Here is a 10,980-nt window from a genome sequence, read left to right on the forward strand (position 1 = left end):
TGGCTGAGATCATCTATTTGTTTTAATGTTGTTTCAAATGTTTCTTTTAACAACGCATAAAAAGGCGATCCCAAGAAGATTTTGTCCTCATCTTTTTTTAGAATTTCTGGTTCACCGATGCCAGTATAATCAAATTTACCAGCGCTTTCTGAATCGAAGCTTGTTCTATCATTAATTTTTGCATCTAGTTCTTTTAGTGATGTCTCAAGCATTCGGTTCTCATTTGCAGATCCAAAAATGCATGTCATAATGATAAACAGATCGATTAAGTCCACTAAGTTTGTAGCACGTACAGCCAATCGCATACAGTCCATGAACTTATGTTTTATGTTGATTGGAGCAGATTTCAAGTCCTTAGAAACTACATTCATGAAATGACTGTAGCATAAATGAATGATAGTGAAATTGAGATTGAGTTCTCTTATGCAAACTTTATAACAATCTCGGATATACTCTGGTAGTGTATGGTGTTGATTATTAAGAGCCCGTATCAATCCACCAATCAGTGACCAGCTCCAATCAACACTAACAATTCTCGCTATTTTATTCAATTTATTCATAGAGCTGCCTGACTCGTACGAAGCACGAAATATATTCAACCAATTGTGGAAGTCTACTGTTTTTTGGCTTTCAGTCACAAAGGTTGTTACGGGTACACTAAAATTTGACCGGTAATTGTATGCGACCAAAACATATATTTGAACACGCTTCTCAGCTTTTGAATATCGTACAACCGATCCAGTACCATCCATGTAGAAAATAGGACTGTAAGTCTTGTTTTTTCTCAGCTCTTTGAACATTTTTGTATTAAAACAAATTACACCAAAGGGCTTTCTAAACACATTTTTGATATAAGATCCGTTATCCTCAGACATTTTTATCAAATCTTGAAAATCATCAATATCCCTGTTAAGCTTCGATTTAGCTTCACTGCTAATTTTTTTCAATACATTTTTGCTGACAATGTCTACCTTCTCGAATGGTTCCCTTTTTTTCTTTTCGTTGATCAACTTAGTTCGTAATTCAAGTGGTTTTTGGAGCTGCAGTTTTTTCATATTTATGTTTCTTTTTACTCCTTTGCAATATGCCGCTTTCAGGTTTTCCCCGTGTATCAGGGTCATAGCGACATTAACATAGACATCGACTTTATATATGTTATCACCATCCGTAACAGAAACAATTTTGAAACGATAAGATCTGCAGGTCTTGTGAGCGCAGACACCATAAAATAGCCAGCCAGATTTGTTGCAATTATGAGAATTTATATTGATTATACAATAGATATTGAATTCTTCATATTTGATTTTTAACAAATCTTCTAAGGCCACTATAAAAGGCCTTCTATGCTTTTGTTGCTTATATTTAGCATCGCCAACCTTGGTTTTGCTTTGCATTATATTATGTTGATCATAATGTTTACACATTTCAATGTTCTTCTTGTTGATGTAAAAAGAACACTCGTAAATTGAAGCACCACTATAAAGTCTTTTTGTGGCAGTTGCCCCACATTCCGCAACCTTGACATTGTATTTGATCCTGTTACTGTTGCCTTTTTCTTTTATCTCTTTTCGTAGGTTTTCAAAGTCCGTTGTATTGAACACAAGTTCAGTTACATCTACATCACTGCTATAAGTAGTATCTTGTGATTTGGTCGATCCTTCAAGATCATTGGTATCAAATGAAACAATCGAGTCTTGCATGTCGTTCGTTGATCTCTCTTGCATTTGACTTACTGATGTTTCAAAAATGCGACATTCAATTTCTGGAGCATTAAGTTCCATTCCTTTCTTACATACTTTTGCAGGAAACTCGACGGATAATGATTTTATTTCGACACGCGATAAATCTGTTCCTTTCAATAAAAATCCGAATGGAGGTTGCTGAAGAATAATACATATTAATACATGAATAATTAATTGGAAATGTCATCTTACTTCGTTATCTTTTCCCGTATTATCAACGCCGTCAAAAGTAGTACTTTGAGAGTCGGCCAATTCCTCGAAATCGTTTGTGTCAAATGATACAAATGATAATGTTCTTGTTTCGACACGTGAAGGAGATGAGTTTGTTTCGGACATATGATCTGTTTTATTTAATAAAAGCTGCTAAATAACAACTATTAATACATGAATTAATAAATAGAAATGTCATCTTACTTCATGAACTCCAACGCAGTCTTGTGGCAAGCAGGCACTTTCATTCTCAAAAGAACATTCTTTGAAATTATCGATCTATAAAAATTTGAAGTTACTGTATGGCGTGACTATTTCAAAGCAATTTGATATTTTACACTTACGTTATGACTTTCAGCGGCAATTGAATGTTCAATATTCTGCGGAAATGATTTCACATTGAAAATTTCAAAATAGTTTTATTAATTTCAGGAAGCTTATAACAATTATAAGGGTTCTCACCTTTCGTTCTGCACGATACTTCTTATATGTTGGATTACAAGCGAAGTTATTCCTAACTTTTTTTAAGTTAGGTGCGCATTTTTCGTTTAATCCCATTTCTACAAGAATTTCTTTCAGATTCTTAGAATTCAATTCGAATAGCTCATCCAACTCTTCTCTAGCGATCAAATCATTCGCTGCATCCCAACAATTCTGCAAAGTAATCTCAGGAGCAAACCGTTTTACGGATTTTCGATGTTTCATTAGAAGGCTTTTGATTACCTTCATACTAGGATAGTTCGTTTTATCTAATCCCATACGCTCCAAAATTACTTGCATGTTCTTAAAATTTAACTTGAAATCATATTCTAGGCACTTGGTTGAAATTAAACTGTTAACCGCTTCTAAACACATCTCTAAATTAATTTTATAAGAGGATGCCATCTTCACAGTACACATTTCTCAATCCTTATAGTACTCCGGTTGGAAAGGGTCTGACTAAATTTACTGTAGGAAAAAACGACACTAGTTTTCAAAGTCCAAATTTTCACTATAACTTTCTCTAATGGTTTCTAAATACACGTGGTGAATAAAAACTTATAAAGATGGATCATATGCTGCTCTGCTACTTTTATACTCCCTGAAATTGGTGGGGTGTTTGTCCTGTCGGCTTCGCTCGGTTAGCTCGGGTGATATTAGTTTGTTGTGTTGATACTGCTTTCATCTCACTTTCGCACGTCTCTGGGTGATGCAATGGAATGACAGGTCATGTCGCAACACGTATGCGCTCGCTCCGCGTGGCGCAAACAGTAGATATTATCGTCTATTACTGCTATTAATCACCTAATATTATTCTATACACTAACTTAACGAACCAAAAAAATAAACACCCTTATTCTTGTTTTCGAACGAACACAAAACGTTCGAAAGAATGCCTCATTCGTATCCTTGGTTTCGTACGAAAGAAATCTATCCGTTCGAACATTCGAACATCGTTCGTTCGAACGAATTGCCCTATCCTCGTTTTCGTACGAAAGTGTTTTTTCATCGGTCAGTCAAACGACACTTTTGAGTAGCGAATCAGATGAAGCGTAGAAGAAAATTTAATCGATGTTTACGTTTTTGTGGTTTATTCAGACGCATAAAATACTCAAATTGATTTTCTCTAATGTTTATTTTAATTAGGGTGGGAAATTTCTATAGAAGCAGATAAAAAATATATAGACATGATTTCTTGATCTGTCGATATTTTCAATTTCGCTGCCGGAGAAAATCGTTTGGTCGTCGAGGATTAAATGAATTGCTGCTCGTTTGTGTTGAACAGGTGAACAATAATGGCTTGAGAGTTTTTAACCTGTCCTCAATTACCATCGCCAAGGTTCGAGCCATACAAATTAATAGTTTAGTTAAACGTTTTGTTTCTGAAAAAAATAATACGTGAAAATTGATGATAATTACTTAGTAGAATATCGACATGCTGAAATTTAAACTGCTTAGCCGGATGATTTTCAATTTTTATCCGTTGAATCCATTCCACGTACCGTGTTTCATCCCTTTTGATTATGAAATGATATTCCTGGTCGACATCTCTTCTTATAATAGGAAACAACGGAAATTATGTGACTGTTGGATTTCGCGTTATGATCATAGGCTTTAGTATCACTAACGCAAATTTCTCCATATTTTCATACCAATTCGTTCAACTTTTCAGACCCATTTATCATTGGGTTCTGGTGGAAACATTCAGAAGCTCTTTTAATAATACATTTAAAGAACATGTAGCAATAGTTTCTATTCATGTTTTTAAAAAGTGAACTCAGGGGTATGAATGCCACACAGAAAAAAGCGCAATTTTTATTATGAATTAATTTTGTCGTAATAAAATTTTTACTGAAGTCATAGATTAATACAAACTGAACCTACCTCAATTTCCATGCATTCGTCGGATTCCAGCTGTATTCCACTTTCAATATCATCACAACTCATCGCAATCGTTTCATTGCCGAACGAAAATTCGCCACGGCGCAACTCCGCCACCGAATATTTTCATTACGATTCGGCGCTAGAGTACGTGCTCCCGTGGCCGAGTGGTTAGCGTCCCACACTATCATGCCGGGGGTTCGGGTTCGATTCCCGTTCTGGTCGGGGGATTTTTCGTGAAAGAAAATTCTTCCGGCTTGCACTGTGGTCACGCGTATTCTAGAGCTTGCCCCTCCAGAGTACATTCAAGGCGTGTTATTCGGCATAGAAATCTCAACCAAGCACTACTAATAAAAATGACGCAAGTAATGCTGCGTTGAGAAGGCAAAAGTTTCACTGGAACGGTAGTGCCATCCAAGAAGAAGAAGAAGCTAGAGTACACAACTTCACTTTGGTGACTTAAGATAATAGCGCTGACTTAGTATTTTTTTTATTTTGCGCTTTTTTATGTCGAAATATTTTTCAGTGTTGATCTTAACGCCTACAGAAAATGTATAGCAGACCAGGAGACAGACACTTCTGTCGTCAAAAATTTCGGCGGTCGACGCCATATTTGAAAATGTCGACGCCGGTTTTTTTCAACAAGAAAAATGGGGCCAACGGCGACCGCCGCTAGCTTATTTTTCTAGTTGACTCGATCGGCTACGGATGTTTTTAGTTCATTCAAGTCTGTTCAGAAGATCGGGACTATCCTGTACCGCCTAGTATGGAAACGACCCCGTGTTAACACTAGATTTACCAGCTATTTATATATACCTATTTCTACCAGCACCAGTCAAAATGACTGGTGTATAAGAAAAAATGAATATTGTGGTTCCAGTCTGTACTATTACTTATCAAATGGCGAAAATAAGTTGAACAATATTAATTGTGATAGATAAATGGACTAATAGACATTGTCAAATAACAAAACACTTAATTGTTTACAGTTTGTTGCTCACAATAGATTTTGCAGTGTATACACTTTCTACATAGACTTTTTTTGCATTTATTGCAAATATTTGTAGTCTTATTGTTATTAAAATATTCTATTTGACACCATTTGCGTACAGAAACAGTGCCATTTGTAGTTGGTATATCAGCTTCGTGTGGTATTTGCCTTGAAGTCTGATATTCTGAAGCAAGTTCTTTTGCTAATTGAAACAGAAAGTCTTCTCGTGAGATATTTTCTCCTGTTATGTTTTGTTCAATATCCAGCTATTTCTTCCGGCTGAAACTAAATTATTGAAAAACAGTTGAAGTGGTCACCTTCTGGAACCTGATTTCCATTCGATCAGTGACATCGACGCCAAAATATGTCTGGTTGCCAATAGAAGCGCGTATCGTTCCAAGCAACGAAGTATTTTGAGATCTTAATTTTAACGCCAAAGGAATACTTGTAAAAAATATCAGTTTTACGCTCCTTCATGGTATACGGTTCAAGAAATTTCATTACGACAAATTTGCATAGGGGGATTGATGCATTTCGAGTCTCGCTTTTTCCTAAATAAGGAAAGCCATTTATCACATATTTCGTCTCTACATCAGACGCCAATTAGAATTTTATGCTAAATTTATGGGGTTTGTTTGGAAAATACTGAGTAAATCTGCATCTGGCCTCCGATGGAAAAAGTTGCTTATCCCCGGTAATATAAGTTCATCCCCTGTTTGAAGCTATTTCCTTCGTACGCCCCACGCGCGCACAATATTGCAAGAGATGCCTTCAATTTTTCTTGTGTAATTGTCCACTTTTTTCCAAAACTCGAGAGGCTTCTAACTCTGTACAAATTCGTATATGTTCCAAAATATGGTTATCAATCAGTAATTGGAACGCACTACTTAGATTCCCGTTCATAATATTTCTTTCAGCATGTGCTGTTGGACCGTGTACATCTTTGAAATTACTATGAACTAGTAATCTACCAGCAACACCTCCTTCTTCAATTCTCGTTCAAATAGTTCCGTCTAAAGCAATTTCAGTTTGCTGATTTGGTACGCTTGATTGGAATTTTTACGCAACCACTGTCGCTTGGCTCATCTATATTGTCATCATCAGGAATTTCCTCATCACTACTCTCGATAATAGCACTGTTATCATCACTTCCTTGAGAATCAATTTTTCTATCTAACAAATCATCGCCGCTGTCGTATAATTCACTTTCCACATCTGAACATTCCAGAGGTATGCTGGTTGCATTTTCTAAATATGCAGAACATTTTCAGGGGCTGACAATTGCTGTCAAAATATGTTGAAATTAAAACGCTCTCATACATTTCTTCATAGAAACATGCACCAGTCAGTTTGACTGGTACTGGTTTAAATGTCAATAACAAAAAAATATATTTGTTAGTAATAAATATTAAGTAACATTAAGTTTATAAAATGTTTTTTCTACTTATAGCTACAAAAGTCATAACATCATTTCGGAAAGCAAATGTAATATGTCGTAGGAATTTTAAATTGAAATTGCACGACCAGTCAAAATGACTGGTCTGGTAAATCTAGTGTTAAATAAGTTGCAAGTGGTTGCTCACGGAAGTTACGAAGGCTAAATTCGCGTTCAGTGGATTCAGTAGTAGATGTATATGTATGACAGAAGTGGAGAAAAAGGAATGAAAATGAACAATCGATCATTACCAGAAGTGATGACAACGCGGTTAGATCCAGGAAAAAATCAATACAGTTTTTTTTTATATAATTACGCCTAATTGATCTACTGATTGTAGGACGTATTCTATTCATTTAAAGTGAATACTCACGGGAAAAAGTATGGCGAAATAAGATTTAAATTAATAACAATTTGCAGAACAAGATATTTTTCTCTAGGCTCAATCTGAGAGGAGAACTTGAATTCCATTACTCAGTGGGTTAGGTATTACCTCTGACTACCAAGGAGTCGCAAAGAAAACCCTATTGTAAGATTTATATCACTTGAAAGCATACGTTTACTTATAATAAAAATACTTCAGCTTCAAGTCGTCTGAACGAGACTGATCTGAGGAGGTTTCTTATTCAGAAAATCGGAACAAAGTCGAATGATTAATATCACTCGATAATAGTCGATTTCAACTTTTTTTTCGTAAATTTAAGCCGGGAGTCTCGAGTCATGGTTAAGAAGTGTTCTCGATGCATCGATTTCGCGAACTGAAAATTAATATCGACTAGCATTTCCGAAAATACTAGACTATCCCATGTTGTAGGTTGCTCAACCGATCAAAAATTCGTTTCCTCATATATTTTCTCAAATATTCTTAATTTTTTAAGCACTTTTTTGTGAGAATATGATGAGATTTTACAATAAAACATGAAACAATATTTTGGAATGGGTTAATCACGTTTTGGAATCGGCGCCTATCCGGCTCGACTAAGAAAATCTAGAACTGGACTATAATATTGATCGGCTAAATTTTAGAGAAACTTAGTTTATTCGACCCAAAAAATTATTTTCTTTTTGAATATTTTTTCATTGACCGATGTAATATTTGGTCCAGAGATGTAAGCTGATTTACATTTAAGCCGCGATTCATTAGCCATCGAAGCAAATTAATTGGTCGACTTAAGCTGACTTTCTTGTTATGAACGATCAATTTTTGAAGCCGCCATTCAAATTCAAAAACGATTATTTTAGCAGTAGATGCCGGTTTGATGACTAATGGAAAGACTCGTGTGTCTAATTAAAATGAAAAAAATGTCATTCCATCGCCTCCAAAAAATATCAGCCTTAGGACTTGTCCATTTTTGTGAATTTCTTGAAATTTCAAATGGTTCCCATGACCAGATGAGTCAATTCCAACACTCCACCATCTCAAAATATTCTCATAGGATGGTATGCTTCTAATTCAAATGATAAAATTGACATTCTATCGCCTCCGAAAAATATTAGCCTTAGGACTTGTCCATTATCGTAAATTTCTTGAAATTTAAAATGGTTCCCATGACCAGATGGGTCAATTCCAACATTCCACCATCTCAGAATATTCTCGGAGGATAGTATGCTTCTAATTCAAATGATAAAATTGACATTCTATCGCCTCCGAAAAATATTAGCCTTAGGACTTGTCCATTATCGTAAATTTCTTGAAATTTAAAATGGTTCCCATGACCAGATGGGTCAATTCCATCACTCCACCATCTCAGAATATTCTCGTAGGATGGTATGCTTCTAATTCAAATGATAAAATCGAAATTCTATCGCCTCCAAAAAATATTAGCCTTAGGACTTGTTCATTGTCGTAAATTTCTTGAAATTTAAAATGGTTCCCATGACCAGATGGGTCAATTCCAACACTCCACCATCTCAGAATATTCTCGTAGGATGGTATGCTTCTAATTCAAATGATAAAATCGACATTCTATCGCCTCCAAAAAATATTAGCCTTAGGACTTGTCCATTTTCGTGAATTTCTTGAAATTTCAAATTATTCCCATGACCAGATGGGTCAATTCCAACACTCCACCATCTCAGAATATTCTCGTAGGATGGTATGCTTCTAATTCAAATGATAAAATCGACATTCTATCGCCTCCAAAAAATATTAGCCTTAGGACTTGTCCATTATCGTAAATTTCTTGAAATTTAAAATGGTTCCCATGACCAGATGGGTCAATTCCAACACTCCACCATCTCAAAATATTCTCGGAGGAGAGTATGCTTCTAATTCAAATGATAAAATTGACATTCTATCGCCTCCGAAAAATATTAGCCTTAGGACTTGTCCATTATCGTAAATTTCTTGAAATTTAAAATGGTTCCCATGACCAGATGGGTCAATTCCAACACTCCACCATCTCAAAATATTCTCGGAGGATAGTATGCTTCTAATTCAAATGATAAAATTGACATTCTATCGCCTCCGAAAAATATTAGCCTTAGGACTTGTCCATTATCGTAAATTTCTTGAAATTTAAAATGGTTCCCATGACCAGATGGGTCAATTCCAACACTCCACCATCTCAGAATATTCTCGTAGGATGGTATGCTTCTAATTCAAATGATAAAATTGACATTCTATCGCCTCCGAAAAATATTAGCCTTAGGACTTGTCCATTATCGTAAATTTCTTGAAATTTCAAATGGTTCCCATGACCAGATGGGTCAATTCCAACATTCCACCATCTCAGAATATTCTCGGAGGATAGTATGCTTCTAATTCAAATGATAAAATTGACATTCTATCGCCTCCGAAAAATATTAGCCTTAGGACTTGTCCATTTTCGTGAATTTCTTGAAATTTCAAATTATTCCCATGACCAGATGGGTCAATTCCAACACTCCACCATCTCAGAATATTCTCGGAGGATGGTGTGCTTCCAATTCAAATGATAAAATTGACATTCTATCGCCTCCGAAAAATATTAGCCTTAGGACTTGTCCATTATCGTAAATTTCTTGAAATTTCAAATGGTTCCCATGACCAGATGGGTCAATTCCAACATTCCACCATCTCAGAATATTCTCGGAGGATAGTATGCTTCTAATTCAAATGATAAAATTGACATTCTATCGCCTCCGAAAAATATTAGCCTTAGGACTTGTCCATTTTCGTGAATTTCTTGAAATTTCAAATTATTCCCATGACCAGATGGGTCAATTCCAACACTCCACCATCTCAGAATATTCTCGGAGGATGGTGTGCTTCCAATTCAAATGATAAAATTGACATTCTATCGCCTCCGAAAAATATTAGCCTTAGGACTTGTCCATTATCGTAAATTTCTTGAAATTTCAAATGGTTCCCATGACCAGATGGGTCAATTCCAACATTCCACCATCTCAGAATATTCTCGGAGGATGGTATGCTTCTAATTCAAATGATAAAATTGACATTCTATCGCCTCCGAAAAATATTAGCCTTAGGACTTGTCCATTATCGTAAATTTCTTGAAATTTAAAATGGTTCCCATGACCAGATGGGTCAATTCCAACATTCCACCATCTCAGAATATTCTCGGAGGATGGTATGCTTCTAATTCAAATGATAAAATTGACATTCTATCGCCTCCGAAAAATATTAGCCTTAGGACTTGTCCATTATCGTAAATTTCTTGAAATTTAAAATGGTTCCCATGACCAGATGGGTCAATTCCAACATTCCACCATCTCAGAATATTCTCGGAGGATAGTATGCTTCTAATTCAAATGATAAAATTGACATTCTATCGCCTCCGAAAAATATTAGCCTTAGGACTTGTCCATTTTCGTGAATTTCTTGAAATTTCAAATGGTTCCCATGACCAGATAGGTCAATTCCAACACTCCACCATTTCAGAATATTCTCGTAGGATGGTGTGCTTCTAATTTAAATGATAAAACTGTCTTATCATCGGCTACAAAAAATGTCAGTTGTAATTAAAAGTTATTGGTATCTTTTTATTGGTATCTTCACCCACATACTTTGTCGTACTATTTTCCTGTGTCTCATCGGCCCAAGGCGCCACATTCCAGTTTCGTTGTACGCTATTTTCCAAAGGTCTACGAAGACAGTGAAGAGCCTTTTTTTTCTCTCTCTCTCGAAACGAAGACAATTCAAGCCCTCGAAAGCAGCCCACGTGTGTTTCTTCCTTCAGTCCTTCATGGACTGTTGTTGCTAGTTGGTGGGTTGTTTCGTACTCAAAAGGATCACAAGA

At 35.8% G+C, this 10,980-nt stretch overlaps 1 protein-coding gene across 1 annotated transcript; it reads right to left on the reverse strand.

Moving 5' to 3' along the window:
• Positions 1-54: 54 nt before the first annotated feature.
• LOC129782110 (uncharacterized) lies at positions 55-8,163 on the reverse strand (the record flags this gene model as incomplete). The annotated part of the gene is made up of 2 exons (XM_055789520.1): positions 1,935-8,163; positions 55-1,880 (listed from the first exon to the last, which is right to left on the reverse strand). Coding segments are annotated over exons 1-2 (1,970 nt in total), but the record flags the coding sequence as incomplete, so codon positions are not given.
• Positions 8,164-10,980: the final 2,817 nt, after the last annotated feature.

The sequence above is a fragment of the Toxorhynchites rutilus genome, unplaced genomic scaffold, assembly GCF_029784135.1.
Source record: "Toxorhynchites rutilus septentrionalis strain SRP unplaced genomic scaffold, ASM2978413v1 HiC_scaffold_366, whole genome shotgun sequence".
Taxonomy (NCBI): domain Eukaryota; kingdom Metazoa; phylum Arthropoda; class Insecta; order Diptera; family Culicidae; genus Toxorhynchites; species Toxorhynchites rutilus.